The following is a 21,726-nucleotide window of genomic DNA, read 5'->3' as shown; positions in this document are numbered from 1 at the left end:
CCTTCAAGAGTGGTTTCTGTTTGTTACAATTTCTATTAAACTACTCCCAGTAGAGCATTTCAGTGTCTTTTTATCGTAGACAGGCTGATGGACTCCATGACCTTTTTTATCTCTGATTTCTGTGAATTTTTTTCTCCTCTTACAAAAGAGACAGCGAGAGACAGCTGGGGTATCCTAATTTATGGTGATAGGAAGCAAAATACAAAAACTTAACTGCAGTGCCATAGTGAGATGCCAGTATTGTAATATCTGCAAAATGTTCAGATTGCTTTCATTGAAGCTCACTTAGAGAAGATGCCATGAATATTGGAAAAATTCAACTGAGAAGTTTCAGGTATAAATGTTTGTATGACATGTTGTTCTAATGAGGTATGTATGAAGCTTCTGTTAGGAGTTGCCAAGGTGTTTAGAGGATGTGCAAGTCCGTCAATGAAAAATTGACAAAGGGTTGTGATTGGAGGTGAATATTAATACTGTATAGGGGGAAAAAAAATCCTAGAAGTTGCCTTTTGGAAGGCCCCTGTGTCAGTGCTCAGAATAATCCTAGTAGCTGGGATTCTGGCAATTGATTCTGTTTCAGTGAATAGAAGGCAGCTAATCAAGGGCATAATTCAGCTAGTCACTAGGTCCCTTTGAAGTGTGATTCTGGCAAATAAGCCAGTTCAATATGTTTTTGTGATACAAAATGGATGATGGTGCAGAGCTTGTATTCCCATTGATTGTGTGCGGGATAGAAGAATGGAATACTTTTTGACTAGCAGTAAATCCATAAGAAACTGTAAGTAGTCACCCTGTATTTTTTTTTTTAACCTGTTCATGTAGCTGACTTCTTTCAAATGACCTATTTTTTGTATAGAAACATACAGAAAACAAAGACAAGATGCCACATTTTAAACCTCTGCTTTTAGTGTTGTTTTTTACCTTGGTTCTTTCTATTCTACTCTGAAAGCAGCCAGTCTTATCTTTTCATCTGTGTACGTAATGTGTATGTGGGGAGATTGAGCCGTTGTTTAGGGGACCTCTTTAATTGACATTAATATTGCAATAATGCTTCCAACCATATGGTTGTATTAGTCTTCTAGGACTGATGGTCCTGCACTCAAAACTTCTATTCTTATTATTTGGACAACAGGTAGTATGGTAAATCTAAATGAAGATTTCTAAAATATCTTATTAGAGTAATAGACTTGCAGCCACAGACTGTTAAAGAGCTGCATCTATTCTATAAACTGGATCTGAAATGTTTGATTGTATTAATGAAGAACAAATATGATCAAGAAACTGGACGAGAACAGCAACAGATTGTGAGTCATTCTCAAGTTTTTGATGTAGGTTCGGTGCTATCCTAGATGTGCTTGTATGCCTGAAAATTGTTCTGCATCAGAGAGACTAAAGAAGTTCTGTGCTGCAACTAATTAAGTCTCTGCGATTTGAGAATGAAGAATTGTAGAGCGTTGCTTCAAGCAGGGGAGGCTGGGACTCGTCATACATGGGCTTGTATCCTGATGGGCACAGTTATGTCAGTGAAGTTCACTTAAAAGCTGGTGCAGACTCTTTAGAAAGCGAATGAATGCACGCAGAGTTCTCTGATAACACCTTTTCTCCTCTATCCGCAATATGGTCTGTGTCTTTGTTTAGTCAAAATGGAAACTGATAACTGATGAGCTGTCTGAAATTCCTGAAATAATTATTTTCAGCTGCTACAATATGTTAATTCTGGAAAACTGCAGAAATGCCTTAATTACTTTTTTTCTTATCCCCCCACCGCAGATGGTTCGGAGTACTCAATGCCTTCAGGCTCTCTTCGTAAAAAGAAGCTGGCAAAAAGACCTGGATACATGAGGCCAGAAGCTCAGCGACAGATCGAGTTTCAGTCCCTGGGTGCCTGCAAGCCATTCAGCCCAGAAGAGTTCAAACATGGCAGGCAGCATTGCGAAGACGTTGAGAACTGCTGTCTCTGTGGACAATACAAAAAGAACTTTGAATTCTTACACTGCCATTCAACTCCAAGTAGTGCTGTAGTCCCTGCTGATGGGGTGACGGTGTTGGGTGCTACTGGAAGTATGCTGGGAAGCTGCAAAAATCTTTCTTGTTACAAGAATCCGCAATCAGAAAACACAATGATACCGATTTACCCTGCTGAAGCAACAAGCAAAGATGCTTCTACTGCATGCTGTGCCCGGCAGATGGGCCACAGCACCAAAGTGAGTGAGTCCCAGAAGATGCATGCCTTGGATCAGACAGAAGTGAATAATAACTGTGAATATCCAAGCAGAGAAGTTGTTTCTCATTCTGTTGGTTCACATGATAGCTTTAGTTCAAGATTCAGCTTCATACAGCTCTCCCTGAACTCAGCCTCTGGAGTAAGTGGTGCTGAAGGCAAGGCAACCGTCAAGGAAGCTGAGCACGTTCTGCATGCCAGCATTGCAGGAAATCTACAGGAGCTAGAAGAGACAGCAAGAACTCATGAGCACTCAGGAGCTTTGCATTGCTTCTCTAGGCCCAGTGACAATTTGAAGCATGAAAATGAGACCACAGCGAATGATAAACTACAGGATTGTGAGACTGTCTCTCTGTCAGATACAGATGCAACGTTTTCATATTCTACAGATTCCTCAGATGCAGCATCTGCTGGTTCTTCTGTCACCTCAGGCTACGAAAGCAGTTTCACTGTTAGTGACCATAACTGGGATACTTTGATGAAAAAGTATGAACCAGTGCTACTCGACTGCCAGCTTGGCAACCGGAGTACGTTAAAGGTTTGTAATCACATTTCATCTTTGATTCCTCCCACTGGTTCCCAAAACAGCTACGTTGGTAGTGTTGAAGTATTAACCTGACGTAAGAGTTGGAATATTAACAGCTTTTGCAGTATTTCTTCATAGAAGTTTACAGTAGCTGTCTGCATGATAAAAGGGAAAGAACCTATTTTCTTTTTGGGTCTTTTAAAAGCAAAACAAGCCCAACAAATTGATGTTGCAGTACTTGATGTTCCTATGACCTACTGAAACCATGATCCTTGCTTGTATTTCTCATATGCCGCATGTTAATTCCTGAATTCAGCAAGGGCTGCTTTCACAGGTGGTTATTTTGTGTGCAGTTTGGAGTATACATAGTGCAAAACTTGAGGGTGATAAGAGCTTTTTCCTTGAAGCATCATGATTTAATAACTCTGGACTTTGGCTAAACTTACGCATTTCCAGTTAAAGATGTCTAGGGGAGAGGCACCTGTAAGGGTAGCCTGTAATCTAATAGACCAGTGTTCTCTCTCCATGATGACACATTGGGGTCTGTTCCCTGCTCTAATTCAGACTGGGAATATTGCCTTTTTTTTCCTTCTACCTTAGAGGAATTCTGGGCTGTCAAGTCAGAAGCTGTCCTTCCCCTCTCCCATGTGTATATACCTCTATATACCCACATACATATTATATATACAAGCAGTCTCACCTGATACATTCTTTGTGTGAGAGGAAACCTTAGAAAGGATCAGTTATTCCTTATCATACAGCAGGATTTTTTTCTGGTCTTGGGTATTTTGAGGATCGGGGAGAAACCCAGGTTTTGTGACTTCTGAGCACAAATACACCTGCTGAGATGCGCTGTGTTGTCTTTATGCCTGGGGAGACAATCTGCACTGGGTCAGCCTCTGAGGTGGCTCTGCACAGCTCTTCTGTCTGGGCAAGGCAGTGGGTTGAGAAACATTATTTGTGCTTTTCTGCCCATGTCATCTGACCTGGGCTTACAATGCTCTCTGGTACTTATTTTTCATAAGGGATGCAAGTAGGACTCAAACTAGGTTCTCCTATGTATGTTTACAGGCTTCAAACACATCACCACAGAGTGGTTTCTTTGGTGTCTTGCCTGTAATGAGGTGCCCATAGTCTGGGGCGGCTTGGGAAATTAATTCTCTATTTTAAAATACAAATTTGGGAATATGTAACATAATAGAAATACAAAACTTTGTCTTTTTGGTATGCTTATGTGATAGGCACAAAAGAAACATTGTTATCTTTAATTTCTGCGTTCATTAATTCCTTGAGTGGAGAACTGGGAATTTGTGCCTTTAGACATCTTTGCCCTTGGTCCTGTGTGTTTAATTTGTAGCATCTTCCAATTGTAATAATAATGAGCAAGTCTTATTTTTTGGGGGGGAAACAGAAGGGAACAGACTATTTTAGCCAAGCAAAGGAGCCAGTGCCGAAGTTGTTAAAATTATAATTTTTTTGTACTAAAAAAAAAAGTGGTCATCACATGGTACAGGTAGGTATAGGACATGCTGCTCTGAAGCAGCCCTTTGATTAGTTGGGGCTCCAAACGTCTTTCTAGCCTGCAAACAGAAAGCACTGATTGTCACGGTATCAGTCAGTTAGCCCTGGGCATGCCTGCGCTGTGGCACCCAAGCAGGTTTTAAATGACCTGCCATTGTGAGTGCATGAAGGAATAAACGGTGCAAAAAGCAGCAATGCTGTACTCTCGGTCTAGATGGTTGTTATATATCATATATATGAAAAAAGTGTCACTTGAACCATTTCTATTGTGGGTTCCTTTAGAACTCTATCAAAAGCGTGGCATAAAATACAGAAAATAATTTATGGCGAGGATTCAGAGCGCCTCCTTTCAATATGTTACATGTTCCTCGCCTGTCTCAGAGGAAAAAAAAAATGGTGTTTCTGTATGTGAAAAACAATAATAAATTAAAAGAACAAAACCAAACAAAACAACACCAAAAACCTTGATGGAAAGGGAATGTGTGCAATGACTTTTTTTTCTTCGTTTTTCCTTCAGGGGATCCTGTAGCCTATTATTAATAATTTTTTTTTTTTTTTCTGGCTTTACCTTTTATGTCTGTTTTCTGACCAATCCTCTTTCACTTACGTATTTAGAAGAGATACCATTAATTTAAATGTCTTGCCTAATTTGCATGTTGATTGTGTAGTCATGATAACTAAATGTTTCGGGTAAGTTATTGACTGACTGTACTTATTTTTCTGTATGCAATTTACAGCTTAACTAGAGAGATTTAAATATGAAAGTGTTCCAGGGAGGAGTGAAGTCTTTTGTAGATGTAGAATGTCTCGAGTACGAATCTTCTTGCAGTGGAAAATGCTTTCCCAAACACTTTTTCAGGCTTTGGGCTATCAGTATATATGCTGATTCTTTTTCCAGGCTTACCTTTCTCAGTGCTGCTAATGGCTTGTTGGTACAGGTCACATGTAAACTTAATAAGAAAACGCTTTGCAGTTTTATAACTGTAGCTATGTTTGGCAGTGGCTGGCATGGCAATAAGGAAAGAGCTGCATAACTTTAACCAAATTCTTCTAAGAGTAAAAGCCTTTAATGTCCTTTGAATACACTCCTGGCCTTCTGAAATATTTTAGTAAAAGATGAAGCTTCAGTACAAAGAAGCATTAGCTCTTGAAATAAAACTGTATCCTAATAGGAGCTTCTTTTTGGGTGTGTAAGGGCATTTTGTATGTGTTTTTTTTTCCTCTCCCATCTATCATTTGTAATATGAACATTTCAGAAAATGGAAACGTCAACACTTTCTAGATGAGCCTAAATTATATTTTAATGAAACTTCATTGGCAGCATGTGAACACAGTTTTCTGTGCCATATCGTGAGTACACTTGACCCAAAATATTCATACTGTATTTCTCTTTTTACATGCTGAAGGAAATGTGGTTTGCATATGGAATTCTGAATTTGTTCTGTGCAAAACTTGGATAGGCAAAAAATTGTTAAATGGACTGAAGAACAGAATATTGAGTAGAATGTGATCAAAAATAGATATTACGCTGACAGAATCCTATAATAATCCTTACCCTTTCGGTTAGTCAATGCTCATACAAGCTCTTTTGCTTTGCAAGAAATGCTGTTTGTTGTTCTTTGTAGATGCTTGGACTAAAGCCATGCTTGGATCAAGTGGCTGCCGTTCAGCTGATTTCTGAATAGATCTGTCCAGTTAACAAATGCTGAGTTTAACTCTCAAAATTGGACATTTCTAATGATGTAGTAGTAATCATGCAAATTTATATTATGTAAAAGTTAATAGTGATTTTTAAATGCAACTTCTTTATAAGTATTTCTTTTCTGTATGTAGATAAAATCCTTGATCTTACGGCTTCAGAGGCTTCAGGAAAAAGCAATAGAGGAAGATGATTATGACAGAGGTGAGAGTTGCTCCCCCCTACCTCCCACTGAATCATGCTGCTTCCTCATATATCCCCTCCCCCACCACCCCACCACCTCCCAATTAATTTTATTTTATATTTGCTACACTGCTGTGGTTAGGTATGGAAGATGAGTTCATTGAACTCTATTGTTCATTCTGTGGTATGGCAGGAAACAAATTAAAGAAAGAAGTAGGTCAGCAGCAGGTAGCAACAGTTTTTATTTTCTTGAGCCACATCACCATGTGGGAAGGTTGAAATGCGAATATCCACCATCTGGATCAGCTGTTTTGAAGCAGCATGACTTGAAAAAATACAGAAATGAATGAAAGCTTCGAAAGGAGAAAGGACAGGCACTGGCTGCTGACAGAGTGTGATTTGTTGCTTGCCACATTTAGTCATGACACTACAGCAGAGCTCAAACACAGCAATGAGGTCAGTAGCTGCGATAAAAGTGAATGATACTGTCCTGTGGGATTAACTTGATGCCCACTGAGTTGAATCAAAACCAACTAGGGGATATGACTGGTGATACAGCTGCTGGCAAGTATCTGTATTTGAATAGTGCTTTCCCATTCAAAGGGATTGGCACCTCTCATAAGCTCTGTGTGTGTGTGTGCATTAATAATTAGAGCATCTATTAACATACATCTCAGGTTTCTTCTTGGTTTTCTGAATGCAGACTACTGTTACAGAAAACATATTTTAACAGTCTTGAAGTTCTAGGTGAAGTTCTTCCTGATAAATTTGTCTTCATTTGGGAAATACTGCAAGTATTTCAGTGACCTGCAAAGGCACTTCAGATAATAAAGCTTGAAAAAGATACCCCCCCCCTTTTTTCCTCTCACTTTTTTTTTTTTTTTGAGTAGTCAAACTTGTGGCTTGCCTGTGTCTGTGCCAGAGTTAGTGTTAAGCTGTGCAGTCATATCATGGTTCTGTTCCCTCCTTCATCTCCCAAACCCCAAGAAGACAAGACAAATGTATTTTAGCAGTGTCTTAGGAGAATGTGTGTAGCCCTTGCAGAAGGGTGGTTCTGTTGGCCTCTCAAAGCTTTGTCTATACAGAAGAAAAATCTGCCACTGTTCCAAGTCTACGAGGAGAACCTTTAGATATGCTATAAGCAGAGCACGTTGTTATCTATTCATGGGTTTCATCTCTGTCAAATAGAATAGACATTGATACGTTTTACATGTAACACTTATTACTCTCTTTTTTTTTTTTAAGTGCCCATTGATTGAATTCCCAATTGGAGACAGCCGTGTATGAAGTGCATGTGCTTCCCACAGATTTTAGCTGGAATTCTCTGGGTGCTCATCCACTTTGATTAAAAACAAAGCAAAAAAAAAAAAGTATATCAGGTGTGACACCTGATCTGATGCCATGTAGTCATTGACCGCCTTGGAAAATGATGACTTGCTTAACCTTGCTCAGAAGGTTCTTGCTTAGTTTTCTTGGTTGCTAGTCTGGTAAATTTTAAGTGGGACCACCTTTCTGTTGACACTTATCCATTACACTTTCCAGTTTCTACCTTAGTTCTCGGACAGGTAGCATGGAGGGCAGGTTGCAGCTTTCCATCAGTTCCCCTTAGGAAAATGGTCTGGCTGCAAACTGATCTCACCAGGTGCTGTGGGCACAGTTTATATAGAACAAAAGTTGGACCAGGACAAGGGTATTGAGGAGCACCTGTGGGTGGGATTGCTCTTTTCTGTGCCAAGTCTGGCTCATATGGGCAGAAAGAATTTGTTGTGTTATGGGACTAGATACTGAGGCACGTGAAAGACTTTGTGTTGGACTCTTGCATCCCTTTGAAAACTGGAACTCCATCTCAATGCAGATGTTCTCACAAAATGCTGCAATCTTTTCCAGTGCGTGACCGTGCATCCTTAATGTTTTCTCTTCCTAGTTTTTGAGCCCTTGACCTACTTTCTGTCTTACTGGTCTTTGTTCCTCTTCTGATATGACTGTCAGCCATTTTGTGTGTGAGACTACTTATCCTGAACTGGCTCCTTGATTTTTTTTTTTTTTTTTTTTTTGTGAAATGTAGGCTGGTAATCTCCAGGGAAAGACAGGTATGGGTGCTGCCAGAAGAATTAGAGCTACAAATTTCTTTCCACCTCTTGCAGGGGCGTGCTTTCCACCTTTGCTTTTAGAACTAAGCGGTCACTGCTCTCGGAGGAGTTACAAAGTCGTGTGTGGTGTAAAGTGAAGTTTAAAAGCTTATTAAAGAGCTTGCAGATTGGCCTGGTACCAATTTCTGTTTGACTGAAATCTGTAATTAGCCTTCTTTAAAGGGATCTTTTTGCCAAATATTGCTAGCAGGGAATGGAATTGCTAAACGCACACAGCTATGATGTGCTCTGTAAATGGAAATACATTATCAGGGAGTGGGAGAAACCAGCATGGTGCATGCAGAGATCTTAGGATGTTCGTACTACTCAGAAAGAGAAAACTGTTGTCCCTGTAACTTAGGGGATTTCTTTGGATATAGGGAGTCCTCTGGTAAGGAAAGAGCTGTTCTGAATAGGAGATCGGAATACTGATGGATTTGGGAATGCTTCGGAGGAAAGGGGAGAGCTCTTGGGTGGTGCAGATAGCTAGCTGTGAAATGCTGTGTACATGGAAGTGAGGAGAGGAGAGCAGGTGGAGGTGGGGCACACCAGTGGCTATACCTCCAGATCAGAAGTTAAAATGTCAATAAATACAGTATCACTTGCTTCAGTGGTAGTGACTCAGGTCTAACTTTACCTGTAGACAAGACTTCAATATGTTTTTTTGACTTTGACTCTTTTAAAAGCCATCTAGTCTTGCAGGAAGTTTGTTGTTGTTGGTTTTTTTTCTTTCTACAGCATTTCAACAGGAAGATCTGTTATTTCAAGGAGTTTTTAGTACTCAGAACTGGTTTCTGCTCTTTGCTCCTGCAATTTTAGCAGCTTGAAGAAAGTCACGTCATCTAAATGACATTGATGCCTCCATGCTCTCCAGTGCTTTCTGAAAGTTGTCATAGTTTCTAGCAAATTTTGAAACTGAAGTGTAGGTAAAATGGTGCCCCTGCAGAGAGGAGAAAGTGCCATACTTTATCTTTACTTCTGGTACTAGACCCAGAAATGACACACAGTAAGGCTAAGCTGCCCCCTTCCCAAAGGCATGAACAAATACCTCGCTGCAAACAGGTCAGGAGAAAGGATACATTTGATTTTTCCCCTTTGCATAAACACAAAACAGGTGCTTGCTGTTTGGGACTGTCAGAGAACATCTGTGTTTTCAGGTGCATGTTAATGAATAGCACTTGTTTCCTGAACAGATGATGAATTTCTCTGTTTTATTTAAGGGATATTTTGAGCTACAACTCTTAGTTGTTGTTGGGAGAGTTGTGAATCCATGTTTAAATGCTGTAAGCCTTAGCTTATTTCTTCCAAGTTATCTGTCCCCCCCCAGTCAATTTGTTCTGTCTTCCTCCTCCTTTTGAGCTTGGGAGGAGCCCAGCAGAAATGACTTTTGCCATTACTTGTGCTTTGTCCTTCCTGAAGGCTTGCAATTGTGTGGTAGGGGCTTGGTGTAGAGGAACTTCAACTAGTCATTCAAATAACCCCAGTTATTTGATATTATATTATATTATAGTATAGTATATCCTATACTTTCTGGGAGTGCTTTGTGTATCTTGGGGGGGTATTTGCACTCTGAGTGCATCAGGGCAGAGGTTGTTCTTCTGTCCCATGTTCATCTGCTAGAGGTCACCAGGTGAGTACACTGCTGCGAGACCTGCAGGGTGCCACCAAGCCCCTCTCTCATCCTCCTGTGGTGACTGTGTGCTGCCTCAGACACGAGTATTTCTAGGCTGGGAAGTGTTTGTATAAAATGCATATTCACAGAGATGAATCTCCTTCTCTGCCCTCATTTAATTTTAAATAGGAAACATTAGGGTACTTCGTGTTTTATTGCTTACTCTGCATCTCTGCGTGATGAAATATCTGGAAGTAGCTGATTTGTTTCTGTATTTACTTGTGGTCTCCTCTTGATGGCCACATTACTGTATATTTTCAGAGCAGGTACAATGCCATGGGAATATGATAACGGCGTTTTGCCTTGCGTAGCATATAGTAAAAATTGGTCTGTTCTCCAAGGATCACTTGGAATGTTGTCATGGCTCATTATTCATGATGGAGCTTGACAGCTCCAAGGTTAAACATACTGCTGAATATAGGAGGCAAAAAAAAAAAAAAAAAGCCAGGATATTTTTGTGTCTGTGGGAGTTGTGCTTGCAGTAGAAGCAAATGTATTTTGCTCAGTACAAATCTATTGCCCAAACATTTTAGAATCCTTTTCCTGTTCTTTCCTGTGGTTTTTGAACTTCCCAGGTTTGCTTGGTGCAGGTGGCAAATGGATTGGCAATGAAGCGTTGGGACTGAGTTTGGCTGCTGAACTGCACTATTGGCTCCACATGCCCTGTTGTTTCTTCAGAAATAAGTTTTTACAGAACTACTGGCGTGGTTCTTTAAATGTATACAGGAATGTGAGCATACAGACTCTTGGCTTGTAGGGAATGGTAACTTCCCTGCACGATCACGTTTGGAGTTAGTGTCTCTTAGGCCACTTAGATCAGAGCAACTCCTCATCAGTGCAACGTGGCAGCTAGGTTCTGTCATAACAAGCATAAATGGCTTTATAGTCTATCCCATCTCAGCAATGAAACTTCATGCTGTAAATACATTTACCATCAAGTGAGCCTTCAGTTGTTTTGGATTAGGTCTTGGCTCATGATGATGTGCTGGTGAATGTTTGTGGGCTTGTGCATTACCCAGTGCAGAAAAACAGTCTTTGTGTGTTTCGTTTTCTTTTTAAATAAAATAAAAGGTGGTGGACACTGGAGGGGTAGAGCTGCCGTGTTGCAGAGACCTGTTAGGAATGTTGGAGGCCATGGAGTTGAAAACTTGGGGCGGATGGGACAAACAGGGCTTTTCTGTTATGCTGTACTCTCAGTCTTTTTCTGCCAGAATTTTGTAGAAGCTTTCTGGAATCTGTGGGTATGTTGTCTTGGGTTACTTTTTTTTTTTTTTTTTTAACTTACCAGAGTAAAGGTTTTAAGGGGATAGGAAGACAGGCTCATGCAAATTATCAAAACCTAATCTGCTTTGAACGAATCTTGTTTATCCTGTCTTTCTCTGACTAATTCACATAACCTCCAAAAAAAGGTTTTGGGTGGTTATGGAAAGCAAGTGCTTATGTGAAGTATAAATTAAACTTAATTTCCCATGCAGCAAAACAGAGCAAAAGCATCGCAACTCTTCCATCTTATCTGGCATACTCTCATCAAGACACCAGTCTGAAATTTAAAAGGGGAACTCTTTTCATCCATATCCATTTATTAACTTGGTGCCAGCTGTGTGTGGACTAGGACGCTGCAGTTCAAATGCTTGGTCTTAGTTTCTGCCTACTAGCAGGAGGAACCGTTTCTTTTTATGCAGCCAGGCTTATCAAATTGTTATTGATTTTTAATCATAGAGTAGGAACAGGGGTTGAGCTGGTCACAATTTAAAGGTCTGAAACTCCTTTGACTCTAATACTTACCTTATCTCTTTTACTACCTTGGATTTTTATACTTAACAGCTCTCATTACCATAATCTTTTACTCTTTACATGTGTAGGGTAGGCACAGTCAGCAACTTCTGGAAATGCTTTTGATGTTGACCCTCATTTTTTGTCCCTGTTGTTCAGTTTCTGTCATGTCAGGGTGCATCTTTGAGGCAGAACAGGATCTTGCTGTTGGTCTGTTTATGCGCACACGTTGAAAATGCCATCATATTTTCTATATCTTTAATTCCTTAGCTAATATTGAAGAGGAAGTTGCTTTGGTAATGCGGTGTCTTTGCTTGGACTCTGCAGCCTAAATATTTTTTCAGGAAGCAGTAGTATCTTATGGGATTCTACTACGTTCTCTTATTTTAATCTTGGCCAGCAGGAAGAGGTTCAGCTACATTTTGTGTTCCTGGAAGCTGCTTGAGAAAAAGAAAATTGCTGAAGTTTTGGCATACCATGTGCTTGGAAGCTTTCTCTACTCCCAGCCATCTGCTGTCTAAAACTGACACCACAGGCTACCCCTCCTATGATAGCAGGACTCTTTCTCAGTCCATGATGCAGCCAAGCTGTTCCCAGACAGCCTGGCTAGTCTTTTACAAACAAACAAGCAACAAAAAAATCAGAACAAAATAAGCAATTATGCATAATTGACTCGTGTACTTGCTGAATTGCAGTTTGAGGCATGGAGCTCTGATGGGTGTAACTCACAAGAAGTGTTGATATGCTTTCTGGACAGTACCCACTGACTGAGTGACATGGCTCTCTTGCTACCCAGCCCATCTGCTTACTTTTCACTTGCAAAAACATGCAGCCCTTTTTTATATTCAGGACAGACTTATCTTTCCCTTGCTCTTTAGAAATATTAACTTCAAATAAGAAAATTGTCTTCCATTTGCAACGTGACCCCTGGAGGCAATACGACTATTAATTCAACCAACAACTAGAAATTGATTTTGCTGCCCTTGTCTTTCCCTTTTTAAAGGAGTGGAGGGACACCTGCTCTTTTTAATTACTGCCTGCTTAATAGATGGCTGGACACGGACAGAAACTCCTAGATGGCATGGCAGCATAACTTCTGTGCAACTGGGGATTAAAAAGATGCTGAAAGGCTGTAACTACTGTTTGAAAGCAAACACACAAGACTTCCAATGCCAGTTCTCTGTGGGGAACTGACAACACTCGTTGCTGGTCACTGGGCGGTGTCTGGGTGAATTTTTTAAGATGCTTTTACTGGAGATCTCAATGGACCTTCCATCACTTGTCAAACTCATCTGCAAAGCGGGATTGCCTTGAGTCAATTAACTTCTCCGTTCTCCTGAGGTTTCCCTACTGTCTTATGTGCCCAGACCCAACTGCCCATACTTGGGTATATTCATGGTTCTGTAGGTATGTCAGCCCTCTCTGATGCTTCCTTGTGCTGCTTCCACCGTGTGTGAGCTGTGCACGTTTTCTTTTCTTTAGCCTATGGAAGGTTAGGGATGGTTAAAGCAGCAAAAAAAAAAAAAAAAGTCGTGTTTTATGGACATCTTTAGTCTTTTTAGGGTGGTGATAGCACGGTAGCAATAAATATCAATCAAAAAGATGAAGATAGGAAATTTGTAGCACTCTTACACAGTAACAGGCTTTGGACAAAAATTTAAGAGACTGCAGGAAATGCTGGTGGTGAGAGTGTACAAGCTGATCCCATACAATGTCAGTTTTAAGCTTCTGCTGCCATCCTACTGGTTGAATGCTAGTCATTGTGTTTGGTTTTGATTTTTGTGAGAGAGGTGGGAAGTAATTGGGACGTCTTCATGCTCACTGAGATTTTTAAGGAATAAAAAAAAAATCAATGAATTAAATGAGTTGGGTTGGTTTGATCTGTGTCAAATTGAACAAAAAGCAAAGTGAGGTGCTGTGGATCAGCATAATGCAGACATAATCTGGGAGCAAATAGAAATAAAGCTCTATATCCTTTCCAATTAGGTCATTGCAGAATGTCCTGTCCCCCTGACTTACTGGTGGCTGTTAATTCATGCATCCTCTGGCATTCCCAAGTCCCTCTGTCTCTCTGCTATCAGCAGCTTGCTGGAGAAATAATGTTTTGAAGAAAAGGCTTTAACTTTTATATTGCTAGAAGCCATCCAGGGTTCGTTCAATTTCATGAGGAGTTGTATTGGTGGTAGTAAAGAACAAAACAAGCCTGGATTTGAGTGTGCTGTGGCACTATATGAAGCATCTGTTGCACTGCACCAAAGGTGGTGTAGAATAGACCACCTGGGATAAATCTCAACAAAAAGGCCTGCTTAGAAGTAGGTGGCTCACTGTAGTTTTTTTTTTGTTTGTTTGTTTGTTTTTTTTTTTTTTTTTTCATGGCATGCTGAACCTGAAATATTTGTGCTGTCCTAATGTTCAACCCTAAAATCCTAGCCTTGTAACAGGAGCAGCTGATCTAACATCTAAAATTACAATATCTAAATTGAAGAGTTTTTTTTTCAGCTTCTGTCTCTGCCTGAACAAGCTTTTGAAAGGTGTGTTGCAAGGAAGTACAAACCGAAGTGTGCTGAAAAGCTGCTGTATGCAGGCATGCTAAGTGAGAGCTCACAGGAGACAGAGGCTTGAATTTGACATACATAACAATATAATTTTAATCCTTACTATGCAGTCTTGAATAAATGTTTTTTAATAACATTTTTGCCTAGATCTAGGGTTTAAGTTGTGTGAACAGTAATGTGGGAAGTTTTTCTTCACGTTCTTCCTCCTGTGTTGTGAAACAGCCAGGAAAGATGGGTTTGTGACTGTAAGCAAGGGTGTTGACTGAGTTAAATATACTGCTTTCTTAGACTGGCATTCTGTAGGGATCTTGGCACCTTTCAGACAGTATTTTTCACTATTTTCAGGTGTCTGACCACAACCTGACAAACCAATGGACACACCACCTTTAGGAAGAATTTGTGTGCCTGGATGTTTGTCTTACTGTTCCAGCTTCACTAGGGGGGCTGGAATTAAATGGTCTTCAAGGTCCCTTCCAACCCAAAGTGTTCTATGATTTTATTCTATGATTGTGATTTATGTGGGGAAAAACAGTTCTAGCTTTGCATTACAAAATGGTAGAGACTATACTTTAGAAAATTCAGGGTGAAAATGCAGAAGTTGCTTCTGCACCTGGAACTTGTTACTTTGCAATAAGTCATAAAAGTTAGGTTACAAACGTACCAGGAAACAAAACAGAAGACACTGTGCCACATTCAAATCCTGATGCAGGTGTACAGTTCTGGTCGTCTCCTCTCAGAAGGGGTGTAATCAGCTGTGAAAGGTCCAGAAGAGGACAGCAAAGATGTTCAGCTAAGGAACAGCTTTGTATGGAATGATTGAGTAGGCTGGGAACTGGTCAAGGAAAATTAAACGTAGATATGGACTGTATGCATGCTTTTCTGGTGCAAGAAATGCACCTATGCATACTTTTAAGTGCAAGGCCTAAGGGGGGGGGGCACAAGGTGATCCAGGTTCCAGCCAAAACAAAGGAAATGGTTCCATGTGCCAGCTGTCTGTTGCATGAAGAGCTCTTCATTAAAGCACATTGTGGATGTGGAGTAACTGCAGGAGACTGGACTAAGCAAGAAAGCGAAACAACAAAGAAGCCCCACCCCATAACACGCTCAGGAGATTTCTTGAACTGGAAAAATTCCATAAGCTGGGGAAATATTCAGGGGAACTAGGGGAACTCTCACAACCATCACCATTTTCTTAGGACTAATATTGGGGAAAGTTTGTGTGTGTGTTTCTTTTATTTTTTTTTTTTTTGTAGCTGTTTTGTTTTCCAGCTATTGGGTGTCTTGGATTATTTTCTTTTTTTAAGATAAAGTAATTCTTCAGAATTGATACTATCTAACTTTGAAAAAGTAAAATTAAAACATCTGTAGATGAAGAGTACATTTAGGCTGCTGGATATCTTCTGAAGGAGAGTACAGGTGGAAGAGATGGTAATGCTCAGTGCTGCGACTTTCATCTTTTTCTTTTGATCATAAAGGTGAAGGTCAACCATACAGTCTCACCAGCAACCTGGCACTTGCAGAACTGTACATGTTTTGAAATGAATTGGGGCATTGGAAAAAAGGTATATGAGTAGGGGTGTGACTATCAGTCACATTCTTAAATTTAATTCTGCTTTATCCGGTTTTGGAGTAATTCTTTTTATTCTTTTAATTCTTTTTATAAAGATTTTATTCTTTAAAAGGTATGGTTTAAAAACAAAGAACTTGTAAGTAAATTTTTCTCGTTGTCAAATGCATATAAAAAAGCTCTTGTGTAATTTTTATAAAGTAAATTTTAAAGTGGTTCACTATTTTTGTACTTCACAAATGAAGTTTTCATCTCTTCTGGTGTGGTTTGCCTTTATTTATGGTTTGAGATTTCAAAAAAAAGTAAGGCAACCTCTAAATGTATATAGGTACACTCTGTTATCCCCTGATACATTCCCAAAAGTAGGTCACTTAGCAAAACACTTTTTTTCCCATAAAAATGAATGTAATTCATAAGCTCCCTATTACAGTATGAATTTAGAGGAACAGCGTAGATGATATGGCAGATGCAAAAAGAGCATCGTCAGCTGGAAGCAGAGCTGGCCTTCTGGAAGGGAGCGCTGCTCTGAGATCTTCCCTGCTTCAGCTGTGAGCCTGCATGCTCAGTCACTGCCCTTTTCTGTCCTTCACCCTTACTTAGCTTTATTTTGAATCATTTTGCAAAAGTCTTTGAAAATACTACCATTCAGAAGGAAACAGCACGAGTGCTTACATGAGAAGACTCACTTAAGGTCTTCAGTCTCAGGTGGAGCAGCTGAGCACTTTAATAATGGTTATTCTCTCCAAAAAGGTGGCATTTCTTTTAGCTGACCTTGCTCCTGTTTCCCTCTTTTACATCGTATACACAGTCCCTGTGAACTTGATTTGTGTGTATTCAAGTCCCTGCATGCATTCCCCTCCATTGCATCAGTTCTGATGGGGAAAAAATTGCTTTGCTGTCTGCTTGCCACAGCCACGTCATCTGTGAGACTGATGGCAGCTACTGGAGCAGGACAGCAAATGATTGCTGATGGAACACGAAGGGAGAAAAATGGCAGAGGCATTTAGGATCTTGCTGTACACCATCAACTGTGTTTGGTTTCTTCAGAATAACCTTACACCCCATTTCTCTGTCAATACACGGTCTTGTCAACCTATATTTACAGGATGCGGTACTGCATTGATTGGGTTGATCGTGCCTTGGTTGAGCCTGGCACCAAGCAAGCTTGGGGTAGATTTAAGTTTTAATCAGTCAGCTTAAAGCTGTGGCTTGTGTACTGTCCTATCTATAGCTGAACACTGGGTGGAAATGGCAACTTATTTCCATCTTCAAATGATGTCTAAATTATGGACTGACCTAGGTAGGCCTTAAGGCCTTAGGGAGGGAATGAAGATGGGTTGTAGGAAGTTCCCAGAATGGCTGGATTTTTGTGAAAACAAAAAATTTTTCAAGGAGCTTTATCTGCAATAAATTAGACCTGCAGAAACTATGAAGTGTGTGTGAATTCATATTTGTTAGAACTAAAATATCTGACAGTGGCATTCTGTCCGCAAAATGGTATTTGAATATTTTACCAACAAAGGGTCATTTGTTTTTTTCTCCCCTGCATTTTCTCCCCCTCAGTCTTGAGGATATGGGTGACTGCTCATGCTGTTAAATACGTGGGTAGTGGGGGAATGATTTCTGCCTGCTGCTCTGCACTTGGCTTTTTTCAGTCTGAAGCTTGAGTGACAGCAAGAACTTTCTCAGCAGGAGGCAGCTGAGATAAAATGCCTGTTTTAATGATGACCATGTAGGAATTCAGGGAGAGAAGGTCTCTCTCCCTGATCTCCCTGGTCTCTCTCCAGAATGCAACAGAAAGCCGACTAGGGGGGTTTATTACTGAAAAATCCTCCTCTGTCAACTACTGTTCAAGGGGAACAAGTTCTCAATCCTTAATCCGAGCAAGAGTCAAACGGGTAAACTGGAAGCAAGAAGCACAAGAGCACGTTAGTAATTCTGCTGAAGTCTGGCGTTCACAGGTTTAAGTAGCTGAGGTGACTTAAGGGTGCTACACTTATTCTGACCTTCTCCCAGTGCATGCAAGCAGTATCTTCTGTATTCGTAGGCCAAATGTCATAGTTTTGTTGTCCAGGGATAGCATGTTCTCTATGAACTGCCCTTTAGAGGGGAAAAAAGAAAGAATAAAACAAAAATCTTAGCTCTTTTTAAAGCACCCAGCAGTAATTAAAAACAAAGTGAAATAATACCCATAAGCACAGCACCCAGATTCATATCTTAGTGCAGGTGTGTAAGTTTGAAATATTTAAATTATCATCTTTTCTTGCTGGAAAAAACTTCTATGAGAAAGAACAGAAGTTCTATATTACCCAAGTCACAGGCACGCTCCGAGAGTTGGTTGTGCTGCTGCCATCTAACCAAAAGAATGGAAACAGTGAGGAGTTCTGAGCGAAGGGGTGCTAGGGTCATCTGCCTCTCAGGACCTAGGAGGAGAAGAGTCAAGATGTATGAGTGTTTAAAGAGAAAAAAAAGTATATATCTTTACATTTTTTATGATGTGTAAAATAAGATATTCTAGAAAAAGAAGCACTGAAGATGCTGAGGAGAAAGAATGAGGAATATTTAAATTCAAAGCAGAATTTTTAAAGAATTAAAATTAGTTGTGTTTTAGAGAACTGTGCCTACAGAAGCACCGCTACTGGAATAGCTTTCTGATATTATTCTACTGTTACTGTTGCTTTCTCACCTTCTTGTGTCATTTATGTGCAGCTCTTCTTGTTGGGTGAACCTGTTTGGTACTGTATGCAAGAGATATTTCTCTCTTCATGCTTTCAAGATACTTTGCCTATGCTTGTGGATAGATGTTGTACTGACTGGCCTACGCAGTCTGGATTTTTTGGTGCAGTCTTATATGCTCAGCAAAACTATTTGATTGCTATTACTTCTCTTGGGAAAAAAAGAAGGAAGAAAGCCCTTTCCTTTTAAATTCAGCAATGAGAAGATATGGCTGCATGTCTCTGAACGGCTCTCTAATGACTCCCCAGTGTAAACAGGCAAGAGTTACTCAGAAACAGTCTGGGTAGAAAAACAGGTGAGTTGCATTTGACTCTTGCTTCTTCTGTGGCATACTTATTTGCTGAATGCAAAAGAAAAATTATTCTACGTGTCAAAAAAATGTGAAACTGATTTTTTATTTTTTTTTAACGTGTATAGGTACTGGGACAAATGCTGCTTTTGCTGAGATGAGGAGAAAAAAAGGAATTCTGTTCCCATCACAGTCAGAGCTCAGTTATGCGATGGCTACTGGAGACACAGGGCATGTAAAGGCTGGAGTTGTCCATGGGGTTACACAGCATTCCTAGTGCTGCTGGGCAAGCATCCCCTGAGCTATGGCTGTAAGGAAGCAAACCTGGGCTCTGGCTCTAACAAACCTGTGCAATGGGGAGGGTGGTAAGAGGTTTCTTTCACCTCCATGTATGTTCCTGTAGAGGTTGTATTGTTAGTGGTGTCAGCTATTGTTCCCTTGCCTCCCTTGAGTGTAAGCAACAGCATCATGTCTCCTCTCTGGAGCTAGAGGCTGAGTCTGCCGTGCCTGTTTCAATTTGTCTAGATGCCCTTTTTCATTGCTTTAACTTTATAGGTATAATTGCTTAATAGAAGCTTCCTTGTGAAGTGCCTCTAATTGTCCTTCAGAATGAATGCTGTTAAGAAGAACTAATAAAGAACCAAAGTGGTCGTCTACAAAATCAATTTTTATTTCAGAAGTTAGAAGAGATGGAAAATTAGTTCCTCTGAGACGCTTACTTTATTTGCTCATAGAAGCTTTCCCTGGTTTCCCTTTCCAAAGAGGCAGCCTTTCTTATATCAGACAAACTTTAAGCTCTTAGAGTTCTGCATACTCCTGGCATTCTGTGCTTCTAGTCAAGTTACTTCTTTCCACAGCAGATGTGCCAGGTCACTGGCTTCTGTGCCTGCCCCATTGCTGGAGCAGAGCACCTCGATGCTGGAGAGTTCTTAACCAAGATAAGTGTTTTTTTTTCTGCCCCTAGTTCCCTTCACATAAGGCAAATCCCCATGGGGTTCATATTTCTTTGTCTAGAAAGACCTAAAGAATTATTGTTTGTGTGGTTGGTGGTTCAGGTTTGTAGGATTGATGCCTGTTAGTTCCAAGGCACATCTCCTTATGCTTTTTGTAAGATCTTAATTTCTTCCGCTCCAACATCACAAAGACACACTGTATGTTGACCTTAATTTACCAAAGTGTTTTTAAGATTTAACTGCCATGTAATGCAACAGTACACATTGTTTCAACTATTTCCTATACATACCTAAAAGAAATATTGCTGAATGTTATTTGTGGTGCAGAATACTTTGAAGTACGTTGGGGAAGGTAACGAAAGCATTTATACAGCCCTGGTAGGCAACCAGAAAGGCTACCTGTGCCAGAGTACACTGCATAACCTTTGGAAAAATCAAGAAAAAAACATGAAGTACTAGACTTTTATTTAATTCTCATCTGCTGGCTTGACAGTTGGAGGTCTTTAAAGTAGTGTATAGTGCACAGACCTATCCTCTCAGCTCCTGTGTGAGTAGCTGGAAGATATTGGGGCCAGCTAAAGGGCACCAAATATATGTATTGCCTCTCCTATGCAAAGGAGTTCAAAGCAACAGCACAAACCTACTTGCAGAGGAGAGATCCAGAGAGGCTGGCGTTCATATCTCGCTCAGCTGAGATTAACTAGCTGTGGAGATTTCTTTTGAAGGTGTTTTGAAGGTTAGGATGAAGGTGTAGTGATGTTTATTTCTAGGCAGAGAACGTACTCCTTGGGAGCTCAGGGTAGGTTCAAAAAGTTTAAAGAGTACTTCATCACTGCCAGCTCTTGCAATATTCATAACTGTCCTGCCTTCTATCAGTGAGGAGGCCAGCTGGGCCTCTAGTACCTGTTTGAAGAATATCCTGTAGATTTGGGATGTGTTTAAGAGTAGCAAGATGTGCTCAGTGCCTTACTGTCGGTTCACGGTCTTTGTGCAGGCGGTGCTCTTGCCATGTGTGTTTTTTGTATTGAGCCTTGTATGGCTGCTGCCTTCCTTATCGCTCAGTAACTTCGAGGCATAGGCAGCTGCTTGCTAATGAAATCTGTGTGCGTGACCATAATGAAGAAGGGAGTGTTAATTACCAGGGTAACCCCAGCGGGACAGAACTGCTATCCACGTATGGATTTTCTCGCCTGGGGTTGTGCATGTGTTTGTTCAGAAATACCCTACCTGGGGGTCCTTTCTGGTGAAGGGTTACCAGGTGTTTGTTTCTTTACCGCCTTAATTTTAACTGTGGGGAGTTACCAGGGCTCCTATTCTGCAATCAAGCCCCAGCAGATGCTGTTTTAAAGTGAAGATTTCCAGTCTTTCAGGCACGAGGACTGTGCATGATCAACCTGCATGCACAGGATGCTGTGAGGAACTTCAGTGATTGAAAGGCAAGAAACTCACTTTCCTGTGTCTCCCACTGTCATGTCATCTGCTCCCATGACCTTGTCTTACTGCTAGAGATATCCTAATATTGTAACTTTCCTTTGTACTTCAGGAATGTGCTTGGCAAATGTCCTTTGTCTCCAACCCGAGATCCTGCATCTTCTTCTCCCATGACCTTGTTATGCATTTGTTCAGCAGGCTTCCTTAGCCTGTGCTGCTGCTATTTCTGTCTGTCACCAGGTGAGCAGGGCTTGAATTTGCTCCTCACCTGCTAATTGTGGTCCCCTGGGGGTGATGGATATTATCAGCCTGCTGCTGCACTGCACTCCTGTGGTGGCAGCAGTCCTCTGGGCTGCAGAGCTGCTGCAAAATAGTCACTCTGTTGTCTCAGAGTTATCTGAAATCAAGGTGGAGGCATGACAACAAGGGACATCTTACTTCTCCCCTTCTCTCAATGAGTTAATTTTCAAT

General features: G+C 40.6%; 1 protein-coding gene across 10 annotated transcripts in view; it reads left to right on the top strand.

Moving 5' to 3' along the window:
- DISC1 (DISC1 scaffold protein) overlaps positions 1-21,726 on the top strand; it is a 200,629-nt gene that overhangs the window by 16,684 nt on the left and 162,219 nt on the right. For all 10 annotated transcript variants that reach the window (XR_014618305.1, XR_014618306.1, XM_084284389.1 and 7 more), the window contains 2 exons: positions 1,771-2,759; positions 6,102-6,171. Coding sequence is in view for 8 of the 10 variants with exons in the window: in XM_084284389.1 (XP_084140515.1) it covers positions 1,771-2,759; positions 6,102-6,171 (1,059 nt within the window). In the remaining 2 variants the exon portion in view is untranslated. The remainder of the gene's footprint in view (positions 1-1,770; positions 2,760-6,101; positions 6,172-21,726) is intronic.

This window comes from Netta rufina (genome assembly GCF_964035555.1).
Source record: "Netta rufina genome assembly, chromosome: 3".
Lineage (NCBI taxonomy): Eukaryota > Metazoa > Chordata > Aves > Anseriformes > Anatidae > Netta > Netta rufina.
Note: the sequence above shows the minus strand (reverse complement) of the source record. Positions and strands in the feature narration are given on the sequence as shown.